Below are 16,169 nucleotides of genomic sequence, written 5' to 3' on the forward strand. Positions count from 1 at the left end.
AAATATTTCACGTTCCACTCACTCCTGCCTTATACTAAATGATAATTACAATTTTTTACTCTGTTCAAGATAAAAATCCTCCAACTTGGCATGTGTACTTAAATGACTTTCGAAAAATGTGCGCGGAAGTTTCCCTTCTTACTGTCGCTCGTTGTATCGCGACTTTCAAAGGAAAAGTAGAAATGATGAAATTAATAAGTTCAGGAGAAAATAGCCCTCTTTTTTAAATTGAAAAATAAGGTACTTGTTACACTATTTGGACTTGCAAATATGCCAAAGGAGTCTTGAGAGAATACATATTGTTCCTTCAGAGAAAGATTTATATTTTTGATCGTAATCATTGTGCTTTGAACAAACCGTATTTTATTGTATGAATAGTGGTGACCATTTAAGTGTAAACGTACTACGCTCTTCCGGCTTTCCACCTGCCTAAGAAAGTTAGTCTTTCTCTAACATACAGTCATATTCACACACCAGGTGTACTTGTACCAAATATAGTAACACAGTTAACTATTTTTCAAATTTATTAATTAAATTCAATTTTCATTCTTTATAAATAGTATTTTACTTTATAATTTTGATCTATTTACTGTAATTAAATTGGTATATATTTTTACACAAAAAATAAAATAAAATAAGTTTTACTACATTTTCATAGTAAATCTTAACTGCCTGCAACTTTTGAGCATTTCTTGACAATTTGACTACATCCAAGCCACCATTTTACAGTACAGTAACCAAATTTCACTATATCGAAAGTAAATTATAGTAAAATTAGTTTTCATTATTTTTCAATAAAATTACAGTAGAATTAGTAAATTTTGTCAAGACTATTTTTGAAGTAAATTCTTGTAAAATATTAAGTTTTTATATCTGGAATAACTTTTAGAAAAATTAATTTTATTAATAAGACAGAACAACGAAGACATTCAGACAAAGATTCTTTTAATGTTACTCCAACGTTTCGAAATCCACAAATTTTCTCTTCAGGGAGTCTAATATATGTACATCAAAAACCAATTAAAATAAAAAAAAATGTGAAGATAGTTCACAATAAGAAATAAAATAATCGAAATATTGTACAAAAATACGTAAAATAAAATAAAACAATGGAAATATTGTACAAAAAAAAGTAAAATAAAACATAAAATAATAAATAATAAGATAAAGAAATCGAAATATTATACAATAGAAAGCAAAAAACGAAAATGAAAATAAAAATAACAATTATCGCAAAATGAAAACAGAACGTAAAACAAAAATAGGATATAAGTACAAAAATTACAATCTTACCAATTTAGCAACAGTCAGAACTTAAATTTGTCATAAATAAATAAAAATTCGTCATTATTATATAATTAAAATTTCGAAACGTTGGAGTAACATTAAAGGAATCTTTGTTTGAATGTCTTCGTGTTTCTGTCTGATTATTAAAACCACTCTGACGTTAAAGAATTTAATATAATTAATTGTATTAATTTTGAAATGAATTTGAGTAAAATTAATATATTTGACTATTTATGAAGTATGATTTAGTACCAAATTAAAAAAAGTACCAAGTTTACTTTTTCTTTAACAAATTTTAGTCAAATCAGTAAAAATTAAAGTGAATGTAGTAAAATTTACTCCGGAAATAATTTTAATTATTCTCCAACTTGAAAAAATCAGTCATACTCTCTAAATCTGAATCAGTGGAATTATTACTGATTAAATCAGTCGTATGTATTTTCATTGATAAATCAGTGGTTTCAACAAATTCATTGAAAAAATCAGTCAGAGATCAGAAAAAAGTTTTGACTGAAGTGAATCAGTAAGATGAAACTACTGATTCAATAAATTAATTTTTTTACTGAATAATTCAGTTGAAATAAAAAATGAGCGTATTTAAACACGTTAAAAAAGAGAAGTGAGATACAAAGTATTTACAATGTTTTTAAATAATATGTTTGGGCAGTAATTTGTTGCTTTCTCAAAGTGCAGACACTTGAAAAGAAAAGAGTGTGAAAAGAGTGTGTATATTTATAGTGCCTGGAAAAGTTATATTAAAAATATGTAAAAAAATAGTGTACGTGTCAAAATTTTCAGCTGATTTATTAAAGAACACAATTATGTCATTTCAAGAAATAAATGCCAAAAGCTAAAGGTAAGATATGCATTTATTTATATGTATAATTAGATAACTTGGTCACTTTCTTGTTTGTAAATCAATATTCCTTTGAAGTAATAATTAATAAACTAAAAATATTTATAATTTTCGAACAACATAACCTTACTTTTTAAAGAATATTTCACTTGATGTTGTTTGCAACAAGCATTCATTATTAGGACCCGCAGTATCAACAATCCTGCTCAAAATATTCCAAATACTATTTTAGCTAAAAATAAAAATTGTAAACAAATTTATAGGTATAAATTATATTATTTATTGCAGGGTAAAATGATCAGTGGAATGGAAACAGCCATGTAAAATTGCTAAAAATTTCTAAAGTGAAATGACTTCATCAGTACTTTTCTGAATCCGAGCACTTTATGTCACACAATAAATGATTTTAAAGAAATTTATGCCACAAAGTCATTAAGCTACTACAGGGATAAAAATTACGAAAATGGTTGATTTAATGTAATATTTAAATAATTTTCATCATTTTCTTTAACTAAATATTATTTATTATTGTTTTATAAACAATAGTTATTAATTTGAAAAACGCGCGCTTGCGAAAAGTTTTCGTCTGCTTTGAGTACGGAAAGTGGAGACCTCTATTTCAGCGAAATTTCCGGTCCCAAAATATTTTGCAGTCATTATTTACATCGGGTGACAAGCAATAAGCCCTATCCGTCTCACACAATTTGTTTGGAAAATATATGACCACCACTTGAGTAGTGATAGCATTTACCGCCAGTTGGCGTTGCTGCGCATCGGCCTTAGTTTATCACAGTATTGTATACAAAAATTATTAATTTATTTATTTTTTAAAATTGTTTGATATTTTTAATGGCCAATATTAGTGTTAAAGGTACAAAATTTTTATTTTAGTTTTGGTTTATTATTTTTTAGTAGATTTATTTGGATTCATTTTTATTCAAGTGTGTGACGAACCGACTTCGTCACATTTATACCTATGGGTAAATAAAAAACAATTAAACTGAAACAACACAAACATTATAACATTATCATTAATATTAAGGGAAAATAAATTAGATATAATATTAGGAATGTTACACATCTCTCAATAATAACGTGGCCTTTCGTTTATACATTTCACATAATTAAAGTCATTGACTTTTTGGATTGTGTTTCACAATATCTAAGAGCCGTGTGCACCGTCAAAATGCAATCATGCAAAAATGCACCGGTTGATGACCGGGTGTTACTAAGTAAAATGACGATTTCCTCATACGATCTTCGGTGTACGAAATCGATCGTAAAGTGGAAATCGGGGAGTTGGCTAAAGACCTTCCTGAAGGAAGGTTGTGTGGAGTGTCTTTGTAAAGTTTTGAGACCTGAAATAAATAGGTCGTTTGTAAAGCTTAGAAAGTAGAATTTGACAAATATAAGTAGAAAAAAAGGTGTTAACAATCCAAGAATCATTTATGTGAAAAGGAAATACGCAACGCCCAGATTTCTTGAGAGAGAGTGAACAATGATAAAATAGATAATCAAAAAATAAGTGAGTAAAATTGATTCTTATCTTACACATACACCACACGATACACATGTAAAAATAAAGTCAAAGTTGCTAAAAAGGGAAAAGATTAAGTCAATAATAATTGTAGAAAGCAAACCAAGTTGTATAAGGCTTATATACATGTTATAATTTTGAAGTTATAGAATATATAAATTTATTAGTAAAGGTCAAATCACATTTGTAAATTCATTTATACCCCTCACAGCACCGGGATATTCAGGATATCCCAGAGACGTCCTGGGGATATCGATTTGTTTTCGGAAGTTTGGATATCCCTGGATTATCCTCTGGATATCCATGGACGTCCCTAGGATATCCCAGAGATATCCAAACTTCCGAAAACAAATCGATATCCCCAGGACGTCTCTGGGATATCCTGAATATCCCGGTGCTGTGAGGGACCTAAATATTATCTCCTAAAACAAAGGTAAGAACACACTACTCCGGGAATAGGGATTCTCACCCCACAAGTTGAACGAATAACTTGTAAGGAGGGGGATCCGTTACCAAACGGTTTTAAGGGTTTCGATTTTCTTTCGTGTAACATTCCTTTATTTCCAAATTATTGTTTAAATTAAATTATCCATTTAATTTATTTATTACAAAGTGTTTTTACAAACAATTAAATTATATCTCAATATAAGTGTGACAAGTGTCATTGTCCCATATAGTTCATATTGTATGTGTATTTTAGGTTATATGCAAAATAAAATGAGTAAAATACTAAATAGACAGTGAATCTTTGTGCAAATTGTTGAAAAAATCATATACCGCGTATTTAAAATTTTAAAGTGCATATATATTTATTTATTTGAATAATGTGTTGAAATTAGTTCAAGTGTGTAGTAAACATAATTGCCAGGAATACATATTTTAATATTAATTCATTTATATATATGTAAATTGTTGTTTTAAAATAATTAAATAATATAAATTTATATTATAATTACGTAAAGAATTTTCTTAAATTAAAGATAATGACTTTTTTTACAAAATATTTGAATTAATAATTATAAATAATAAGCAGCCTGTCACAGAAAGATATAAGATATATCACACTGACAGGGATTATTACATGATTCTAACAATTTTTAATAAAGAGAAATTTACTTTTATTTTTCAGTTACTTTTATCAATTTTATTACAGTTATTCATTAAAATTTGTTCTTAAAATATTTTCAGTCAAATACAGTATAATGTGATATTTTTCTAGGCTTACAGTTAAAATTTGAAAATATTGAGTCTGAACCTTTTACAACATTTATGCTTTATTTTTAGGTAAATTTAATTTCAAATCGTGTTTTAGTTTACTATTATAAAAGTATTTTTGAAAAAAAATGACTAGTATTTGTTTAATTAATTTATAATAATTATAAATTAATTAGTACAGCTATAACTAATATGCGTTTTATTACTTTTGTTTATCTTTTCGAAATGTCATTAATTTTATTTTATAGTCTGTTAAATTCTTATTATATTATTTAATTATTGTATTATTAAATTAATAGTGTAAAATTACCATTTTTTGTATCAAAATCTTTTTATTTAAATAATTTTCTTGTATGTTTATTAATAATATCAACAAAAAGGACAGGCCGAAGCGCAGCGGCGCAGTCTGGTGGTAGAAGTTAGTACTACTCAAGTAGTGGTTATATATTTACCGAGACGTCCTATAGAAAATTGAGAGTAATTTCGCTACATCAAAGTGGGTATTATTATTGCCTACATTAAAAGTATTAAATTTACCGAGGATTTGACAATTGCCATATTTAATATGGCAAAATTACAAGATTTCGTATTTTTCAGTTTAGATTCTGTATTTTTGCCGCATTAAATAAAGTCTTTTTGCGAAGGATTTTGTAAAATAAAATTACCAACTTACTCACTTACTCACTCTTAAAAAAATGTAATATTAATTCCAGTGAGGTATGACTAAAAATATAAAAGATAAGGACACAGAGGAACTGCTCAATGATTTAAGGATAATGGGATTTGACGAGGAGACATTGTCAAAATTAAGAGGTACGTTTTTCAATATAGTACATAATTAAATTTGATATATGTGACCTGGACAGTGAAAAAGGACCTTACGTGCGAAAACAAGTTTTCGAAAAAACAGCAGTTAAAGTTTAACTTAGAAAAACCCTTGTAAGTTTTTTAAATATTAATACTTTTCAATCAATTTAGGCTTATTTTCTTCACCGTGGATCACAGTATCAAAATAAAAAACATACAAGTAATGAAAATTTTTTTAAATAATTGTTTATATAAATTAATAATAAACTCCCCAAACATAAGAAAAATAATCAAAAAGTTTTCTAAATAGCAACAATAAGTATAAATAATTGACACATGTTTGTAAGGGTTTTCGAGGCCACTAATTACGATTATGATGTTAAATTGACAATTTGACAGTTGACAGCTGTAAACTTTTCTAAAAAGTGGTCGTTTTTATAAAAAAGACAGTAATAAGGATTTTGAGGTCGTTGGTTACGAATATGATATCAAATTTGAATTTTAACTCTTGACAGTAGTCAAAAAAACTGTCAACTTTTCAAAATAATAAAAAATTATCGTCTTCGTTATTTTAATTTTAAAAAATTCATTTGTTTCGTATTTTTACTATTGTTTCTTTTGACTTTAAAAAAAATTTTTTAACACTTCTAATCAACTTATGACTTTTTGGTTTTCACCATCTTAAAGAGCGTTTCAAACTCTATCCGAATCAACAAAAAAGTAAAAAATGATTTTTTGACACGTAAGGTCCCTTTTCATAGACCAGGTCACATATGATAAAAAATTCTAAATTATCAATCAGTCCAAGATAATTTATATTTTTTTAACAGTACAATGTTTTCCGTTTGATAAATTTGTATTATATAAAGTTTACTCTATTTTCTTGTAATTAGATTTCTAATCGCTGTTGGAATATGGACAGAATTAAATGTTTTGAGTGCCCAGCTTACGTACGAGGGTTTAATGGTTATGTTTACCATTTACAATATAAACACGGATACACAATTAATAGAGGGGGTGGACAACTTGGTTTTCAATGTGCACAAGATGGTTGTAGAAGGAGGTTTGCACTTTTTAATTCTTTGCGCAATCATATCAAAAAGATTCATTTTGAAAGAAATACCGAGGAATTCGTACTAGATGAGAATAATGATGTTCGAATTGATAATGTAGATAATGAGTATAATATTGATAATATTGATAACGTTGATATTGGAATTGGTGAACTAATAGATAATATCAATGAAAATATTGCGGAAAATGTTATTGACGAAGAACAACCTCCATTTAATTTACGTGTTTCCTTGGTTAGGATGTTATCATAAACTCCAATCAAAACCATCAATGACGGGCAGTAATGTAACGAATGTATTGCATGAATTGGAACAAATGTTAACAAATTACACTGAATTTTTTAAGACAAAAGTAGAAAAACTTCTTCAAACAAATAACATTTTGCAAAATCCAGATTGCCAAGAAGTAATGAACAATTTTCAATCCTCGAATTTATCATTCGACGGTTTATGGACTTTAAATGATCAAATAAACTCTCTTAAAATTCATTGTAATTACATTGACGGCATTGAGGTTCCTTTAGGTACAAGAATCGACAACGTTTTAGACACGAACTCAGCAACGACTGTGCCTAAATTAGTACAGGAGACTTTCCAATATGTCCCTTTAATTGAGACTCTGAAATTAGTAATGTCTAATCTAGAAGTGCGAAATGCTGTCCTGTCTGAGAGACCCTCCGACAACAACTTTCTTTCATCATTCATAGATGAAGAACATTTTAAACGACACAGTTTTTTCCAGAAATTTAAGAATGCTTTGCGAATTATTCTTTATTATGATGATCTAGATATTGTAAATCCTCTTGGATCGAAAACGGGACCTTATAAGCTGGGAGTCTTCTACTATATGTATAATAGATAATTTACTTCTGCACATGAGATTCAAGACTGGAAATATTCATGTTGTGTGTTTGTGCTATTCCGAAGACGTGAAAAAGTACGGATATAAAGTAATATTAAGAGAATTTTTACGGGATCTGAGTAAATTAGAGTCTGACGAAGGCGTCACTGTTCAAATAAATAATGAAGATTTTATTCTCCGAGCGTCTCTTGCTGGGTTTTGTGAAGATACCCTAGCCGTTCACGATGTATTTGGACTTTTAAGACCAGCTGCGATCAAGTTTTGCCGAATGTGTATGATTTCCAGAGAAGAACTACATGCAGGAAATGTAACCGAACAAGAAAAAAGGACTGAGGACTCTGAATTCTTCTAAATTTTTTCACATTTCGCGAAACAAAATTTTTGACATTATGCACGATTTGCTTTGTGGAGTCGTACCAATGATATTGAAATTAGTGATAAATCACTATGTCTACGTGGATTGTCTTTTTGACTTGCCATTCTTGAATGAAAAAATTGCATCGTTTCAATATGGATTTGCTGAAAAAAAACAAACCGTCACCCAATTTTACTGATGCCAATACGCGAAATATCAACAATCACAGCCTAAGTCAAAAAGCTATGCAGACTTGGTGCCTGATCCGAGTTTTCCCATTTTTGATATCTGAAAAAGTCCCAAAAGGTGAGAAGCATATGGAGATGATTCTTTTGTTACTTCGAATCATGGAAATCGTTTTTGCCCCAAAGATAAATAAAAGTCTTCTGCCATATTTATCTCATTTGATTAAAGATCTTTTTGAGGTTTTTAAGAAACGTTTCCCTACAATTGATTTTATCAATAAATTCCACCACATGCTACATTATGTGGAATGTATCAAATGGTCGGGCCCATTAATTCTTTACTGGTGCATGAAATTTGAATTGAAGCATGGTCAACTAAAAGAGAGAAGTCATGTTATGCACAACTACCGAAATTGTCCTAAAACACTTCTTCGAGTATGTCAATGCACACAAAGTGCTTATTGGGGTGGTCAGGATATGAAAATAAACAATGTCCTTGCTTATGGAGGTAAAACTGTTCAAGTACAAGATACTTTCAGCAGGCAGGAATTATTGAATTTTGGCTACGTCGACACTGACAACGTATTCTGCACCAAATCAGTCAATGTCAATGGGACTGAATACAGAAATGGGGCTCTAGTTTATGTAGCTGCGACAATTTCAGTCGATGATAATCTTCCACTGTTTGGTGTTATAGAAGAAATTATTATTTTGGAAAAAAATGCAGTTTATTTAAAAGTTTTACTTTACGAAACTTTAAATTTTGATACAGACTTCAACGCCTATTCCATTCAACTTGGAGATTTAAATAGCGCTACGTCATTCACTTTAGTAGCAAATCTTGCACATTATAAACCTTTTTGTATATGGACTGAATCAATTAATTATTTAATTTCTTTGTTTCATTTAGATGAGAAGATAGACGGCGACAGTTTTTTTGATTTGACAGAAAATGATTTGCGGCAAATTTTAAATATACGACTAGGTCCATCAAAAAAATTAATTAAGTTAATAAATGAAATGAATGAAACTGGAAATAATCAGAGAGTCGTTCAAGATAAAATAGACGTGAGTATTTTATAAATTTATGAAAATTATAAACAATTTTAATACGTAAAAAACTAATTAAACTTTGTATAGTTATTTTTATTGACATTTGTAATAAAATTAATATTTTTAATAGCTATCCTTCCAATGACGTTAAGTGGGCCTTGGCAAAAAGTATTGTGAGAGAATTCCCTTGTCTTCGAGATAGTGAGGCTACAGCAGAATGTGTAAGTTTTCAATATAGTGTCTATAATTTATTGATGTAAATTTTTCCTCAACAATTAAACTGTTTCGAAATTCTCGCGAAGAATTTTGTTATAATTTTTGAAAATTCTAATTAAATTCTTTTTGAAGAATTTCTTTGAATATTTTTTTTAAATAATGAGGTTTCTTTAATAATTAAATTGAAAAAAATTTGTTAAATAATTGGATTTTATGAACAATTTCTTTCAAGTTTTTAAAATAATTGTGTTTATTAATAATTGAAATTAAAGATTTTATTATTGAATTTTATTACAAATTTAAAAAATAATAATATATTCTTTTGAAAAATTTTGTAACGAAATAAGAAAAAATTGGATTCTGTCGTTAAATTGTTTTGAATATTATTGAATTTTTGCAAAGAATTTTACTATTCATGAGTATAATTGAATTTTTTCGAAAAATTTATTAAAATTTTAGAATATAATTCAATTCTTTTGAAATTACAAATTAAAAAAATTGAATTCTTTTGTGAAAATTTTTCGAAAATAATTAAATTTTTGCAAAGATTTTACTATTTAAAGAAATTGAATTGTTTCGAATGATTTATTAAAATTTTAGAAAATAATTGTATTCGTTCGTGAAATTTTTTTAAAATTTTGTTTAGAAATAATTGAATTTTTTAAAAAAATTTTACTGTTTATAAAATGAAAATGAAAATAAAAAAAATGAAATATAAAATTATTTCTAAATGAATTCTATCTAAGAATTTTATTAAAATTTTTGAGATTAATAAAAAAGAATAATTAATTAGTAAATTAGTTAATAATTGATTTTTTAAAATTTGAATCTGAAATTATTCAAAAATATATATTAGAAAATTAAAAAAATTGTAATTTGCATTATAATAATAAACTGAATGTCACGTTCCGCGCGTTTTCGTGCGTAACATTGGCTAGTTTTTAATAAATTTTCAATTTTATATACAGGAACAATTTTTTGACAAGACATCTAGAAAAGGATTTATTGAGCACAGGCTGTGGAACGCTCGAAAATCCTTACCTGCGGATCAAAAGAAATATACTACTTTGAAGACAAGAGCTGCAGCTAATAAGAAAAATCCTGAAGTCGACAAGGTTGATTCAAATTTATTAAATAAAGAGGCATTGGAAGAACAAGTATATTTATTAAATTATATTTATTTAATAATTTATTTATACTAGAGGTGTGCATAAATCAAGTCGAATCAAAAATTAATCGACTCGACAACAGAAATTCGAATAGGAGATACCTAATTAGATTCGAACTAGTCAATTCTAAAATCGTAGTTTCGAATTTTGAAATGCAGAACTCCACTCGATCTACTTTTGATTCGAATTGGCCAATTAGACTTTCGAATTGCGCAACTCGACTCGGTTTATTTTCAAATCGAGTCAGCGTATTTTAAAAACGAAGCTATATACTCTATTTGAATTTGGCCTATTCGAATCGAAAGTAGACCGAGTCGAGTTTCGCAATTCTGAAGTCGAAACTTTCACAGAGAAAAGCGAGTGTTGTTTTTGATGCGGGTAAATTTTGGTAGGGTAATTTTAGTGAGGATAAATTTTCTATAATAGAAAATTTACCTTATTTTCGGTGTTAAAATAACACTTCCGAGCTAAAGTTTGATGCAGACACTTTTAACACCGAATTCAGTGTTAAAATGACACTCACTTTTTTCTGTGTTGATTTTTGAATTAACCGATTCGAATCGAAAGCAGACCAAGTCAAATTGATTAATTCGAAACTCGAAACTTCGGATTTCGAATGAACTATTTCGAATCGAATTTTACCTCGATTCGTATTTTCCACACCTCTAATTCATACAGTTAATTGTATAATACGATTTTAAATTTATTTGTTTAAAGATTTCCTGGATGCAACTTACGATGCCTAGAGAAGATAAAAAGAAAGAAATTGAAGAATCTCTTCAACTAACTTTTTTCAACAGACGCAAATGGATAAACGACGACCATCCATCAATTGAAGAAATCGGAAACAAATATCCAAGATTATTATTAACTCTCGCGGCATCACTAATTGTATTCTTTTACTTACGTTATTCTCTCCTAAAATTTTATGACAAAATGGGCTGAAAGTTTGTAGAGATACCTAAACTTGAACAAAGGTAGTTTCTCATATGTGTGTTAGTCGATATTTTGCATTGAAACTGATTTTCAGAAATTTATATTTGCAGAAAGTATATTTCGTAATTTTTTAGAATAAACTTCATCAAATTATCTACTTCAAAAATATGATAAAACCATTATAATACTTTCGACTTCTTTATAAAATTTCAGCTTATTTCATCAAATATTCTACGAGAAAACTGATTTTTTAAAATGAACAAGCGTGATGTAGTAACTCAAAAAAATTAATTTTTGGAAAAAAATATTACAATTGCTTCAAAAATTTACAGTATAAGTTAATTTATTCCATTAAATTTAATAGTTTTTGTTGTAAATTAAAAAAAATGGAAAAAAAATTATTTTTGTTGAAAATGACTAAAATTGTATTATAAGTAATATTCATTATTTCTTTTCAGATTGACAAAGAATATATGAGATGATATCTAATGCCGAAGCAAATTCCAATGCTAAAAACTTTTCAGGAAAGTTCCAATCTTGGTATGCTTCTCGAATTTTGAAGTACACCAACGAAAGAAAGCCAGACATTTTTAACAAAGCAGCGTCACTGATAGAAGATGGTAAGTTATTGTCATTATAGATAATAACAGAGGCACAAACAACTATTTTTACCGAGATACTACACTAGTATATTTCCATGTATTTTTTCTCGCTGAATCCGGATTCGATATCATATTAGCTCCTATTTTCGAGATATACTTAAAAAACGGCTCAAAGACATGAATTAAAATCAAAAAGATAAAAATTTTTTCTTTGACACTGCACTGGTGTATTTCCGTATATAACTCAAAAGGCTGCTAATCAAAGACACATATTGAAGTCGAAAGAAAAACATTTTTTGTCCGAGACACTACACTAGTATTATATATTTCGATGTATTTTTTTCCTCCGAATCTGAATTCGAAGTCAGAATTACTATATTAGCTTAATCTTTAAAAATGAATTCAAAAGTCTGCTTTTTTAAATTTTTATAAAAGTTTGAGGTATTCTAGCAATTTGGACTTCAGATTCAGATTCGGGAGGAAAAAATATATGGAAATACACAATTGTAGTGTCATGGCAAAAAGTTTCATTTTTTGTGCTTTTCAGACGTTTTTTAGTAGGTCTGTGAAGCTGGCCGAACCACTTTCATAAAGATGAATTTAAATTATACCATTAATTAGTGCTCAATTAGTGCTATTTTTGTACCATATTGCCGAATTTAGTGCTCAATGTTTATTTAAAAAAAACAATGGTTCTGCTGAGTGAACGTTCCGCTGGCCGGACCATAACGAAAAACGCCAACAGAATATTTATAAATAGCCTATTATTTAGTGCTCAATTAGTGCTCAAAGATTAACAAAATAAAAAATTTTTTTATTAATTATTTATTTAAAAAAAAAATTTTTCGAATGAGTGAGTAATCCGCTAGCCAGACCATAACGAAAAACGCACTAAAAACACCAACAAAATATTTATCGATAGCCTATTATTTAGTGCTCAATTAGTGCTCAAAGATTAACAAAATAAAAAATTTTTTAATTAATTATTTATTTAAAAAAAAAAAAATTTTATTTTGTTAATCTTTGAGCACTAATTGAGCACTAAATAATAGGCTATTTATAAATATTCTGTTGGCGTTTTTAAAGCGTTTTTCGTTATGGTCCGGCCAGCGGAACGTTCACTCAGCAGATCCATTGTTTTTTTTAAATAAACATTGAGCACTAAATTCGGCAATATGGTACAAAAATAGCACTAATTGAGCACTAATTAATGTTATAATTTAAATTCATTTTTATGAAAGTGGTTCGGCCAGCTTCACAGACCTTTTTTTAGTACATATATCTAAAAAAGAAATGACAATCTGAGAATTTTAACTAAGACAAAATTTTGTTTTGTGTGCTCGTCAAATTTTCACAAATATTAGACATAAGTTTATTATAAAAAATTTTATATTTTGATAGATAACTTGAGAGCTTTGGCACTAGTACCAATACTCCTTCCTGCAGCGAATTTTATTCACAAACGTAAGAGTAATACCACCAGTGGATGATCAAGTACAAGTAAGAAAATGAAACTGTCTAAAGGACGGCAATCTGCATTCAGAGAAATTGAAATCGACAACTTATTTGGTTCGTTAACGTCGAAGAGTTCTCATCGTCAACTTTTCCAAATCCCGAGTTATTAAGGATTGTAAAAGTAAAAGATTAACAACTAATTATTTAGAAAATTATTTTCTATTTTTAACTTTATTGCATTAGAAAAAATCCCTATGTAATTTGAACTAATAAAATTCGTTTATTTTATAGGAGGGCACAGACATTCAAGCAACAATTTCTAGATTACGCACTGATTCAGTAGGTGCCTTACAACCCTATCTGCTTGCTTATTCTGGCATACAAGTAACGAAGTATTTTATTATTGGTGACGGAAAAATGATTGAGATTCATAGCAATGAAAGTCCGCTTGCAGGATTTGATCTTTTATTTAAGTTACACTATGTAGGGTGAAGGAACCAGTTGTCGAGTTGACACCAGTTTTCGAGTCCTGGTGACTATTTATGTCTATAAGTAGTAAATTATATTAAATACGTAAAATAAAATAATATAACAATATTCCCAATTAATATAGTTATTCATAAAAAAATGTTTTATATTGTAATGTTAAATTGTTTTTCTTAAAAAAAATAATTTTATATGCATTACTCACGAAATCAGAGGAATGACACCATTTGCTATTTTCATTCGTAATGTGACTTGTGTTATTTAACTTCTATAAAAACAGTATATTTTTTAATATTTAAAAAACTTCTTTAATACCATTAAATTCAGAAGAAAACAAAGAGTATCTAACTGTTGATAATTACTTTATATGACTATTTATTAGTTTAAATAAAATTAATACTCGGTAACTGGTACTGAATTTTTATTGCTCTCCAATTGTCGATTTGTTGACTCTAGAAATGGGTTTGGCATATTTTATTATTTGACACAATTTTTCGATTGTCAATTAAAACCGTAAGCATAAATATTATCTGTCATTTTCGTAGGTTAATATATGGTTAGGTTTATGTAAACATCATGTATTAATTAATTTAATTTTTTAAATACTTGAATTTCGATAAAAAAATTTGTATTAAAGAATTAAATTCATGGAAATTTTGTGAAATTATATTTAGAGTAATTAAATTTGTTATATGTACAGTTTTTTTTTAATTTCTATTATGTGACAAAAAAACGACAACTGGGTCAAGAAATCGAGCAATTGGTATCTAAGCCTCGACAAATGGTATTTTACAAACAATTTCTGTTATATTAATTATTTAATATATAATTTATTTTTTTCTAACGAAATTTTATCAAGTATACAAGCTTAGATACTCCTCTTACTTAAATCATATTTTTTAATTTACTTGGATGGCCTTGATTGTGATTAAAAAATGTGTAAATGTTGAACCTCACTATTTCCTCGACAAATGGTTCCATCACCCTAGCTAACGTGGAATTTGCAAAATCTTTATCGTTTTTTTATAATTTTATAGAAACCTATTTCTATAAGACAAACAACAATGTCTTGAGTTCTGTTCAATCATTGCATACATCACTAAAAAATGTTAAAATGGACTAGACTTAACACGCTTCAACTATAATGAACACAACTAGTGCAAAAATACGGAAAATGTCGATGACGACAGTTAAATAATCTGTGATTTAATTAATTTTATTTGTTTAATTATTCTTTATTCTATTTATTTACTTCATTGATGCCCATTCCAATGATATGAGTTTTGTTTATTCAATCGCCAATTTAATACATGCACGGAGAAACATTTAATACCACTAATTCTTAAAACTGGTGAGACATTTTAGTATGTTAGGTTAGATTCAAGGGAAAAACGACATAGGTTATAGAAATTGCTATTGAGACTATCAAAAACACTCATTCAGTATATATTTTACAGTTCTTCATAAGGAAACTAACGAAAATTAGTATGTTGTTTTATAGAAAGAAAATAATAATTTTTGCAAAGTTGGGAAAGCCATGAATTAAAAAGAAACACAACAAATTAATTGTCTATAGATACTCATAGAGATGATAGTGATACTTGGATCTGATAATAGATGGCATTAGTGTATGTCACTGTAACTGTAGGTAAATATATTTAACACGACGTAAGAACCTAACCTATATTATTAACGCACACACGCACACGCAAGTAAAGACACGACGATTGGTCACGGAAACCGAAAGATCGCACGATTCGTTAGAAGTACACAGCTGAATCGTCCTTATATATTAAACGAGTGGAAAAATATGTGCCTTCGAGAGAGAGCATTTTTTAAAATAACTTACTAATCAAATTATGTAAATAAGTAAAAGTCGTGAAAAAAATTATGTTATATTGAGGAACAGTTCTTGAATTTAATTTGGCATGAGGAGACATTCACGTTTATTAATAAAAGGTTTTTTTCTTTCATACACGTGTGAATTTCAACTTCGAAAACATTAGGGTTAGTTCGCGACGTCAGGTGATGGACTCGGTGATGCTCGGGCGAAATCGGTTAAGTCCGCCCGCAGT

General features: G+C 28.2%; 2 protein-coding genes across 5 annotated transcripts in view; one reads left to right on the plus strand and one right to left on the minus strand.

Moving 5' to 3' along the window:
• LOC122509738 (sterile alpha motif domain-containing protein 5-like) overlaps positions 1-16,169 on the minus strand; it is a 306,037-nt gene that overhangs the window by 228,813 nt on the left and 61,055 nt on the right. The window lies entirely within an intron of this gene.
• LOC122509735 lies at positions 3,245-14,619 on the plus strand. Of its 4 annotated transcripts, none has more exons than XR_006302380.1 (9): positions 3,245-3,668; positions 5,609-5,708; positions 6,596-9,245; positions 9,361-9,451; positions 10,415-10,603; positions 11,333-11,592; positions 12,010-12,171; positions 13,555-13,789; positions 13,900-14,619. XR_006302380.1 is itself a non-coding variant. In XM_043623968.1 (4 exons), the coding sequence occupies exons 3-4, from the start codon at positions 8,124-8,126 to the stop codon at positions 9,373-9,375; spliced, it is 1,137 nt and encodes a 378-aa protein (XP_043479903.1). In that variant the 5' UTR covers positions 3,245-3,668; positions 5,609-5,708; positions 6,596-8,123; the 3' UTR covers positions 9,376-9,510. The 4 variants fall into 4 exon arrangements, 1 of the variants encoding a protein (XP_043479903.1); XR_006302381.1 differs by having other exon boundaries at positions 11,333-11,506; XR_006302382.1 differs by having other exon boundaries at positions 9,088-9,245.

This window comes from Leptopilina heterotoma, unplaced genomic scaffold (assembly GCF_015476425.1).
Source record: "Leptopilina heterotoma isolate Lh14 unplaced genomic scaffold, ASM1547642v1 Lhet_62, whole genome shotgun sequence".
Lineage (NCBI taxonomy): Eukaryota > Metazoa > Arthropoda > Insecta > Hymenoptera > Figitidae > Leptopilina > Leptopilina heterotoma.

Coding starts and splice junctions, on each gene's coding strand:
- LOC122509735 (XM_043623968.1), top strand. CDS start 8,124: ATGAAAAAATTGCATCGTTTCAATATGGATTTGCTGAAAAAAAACAAA.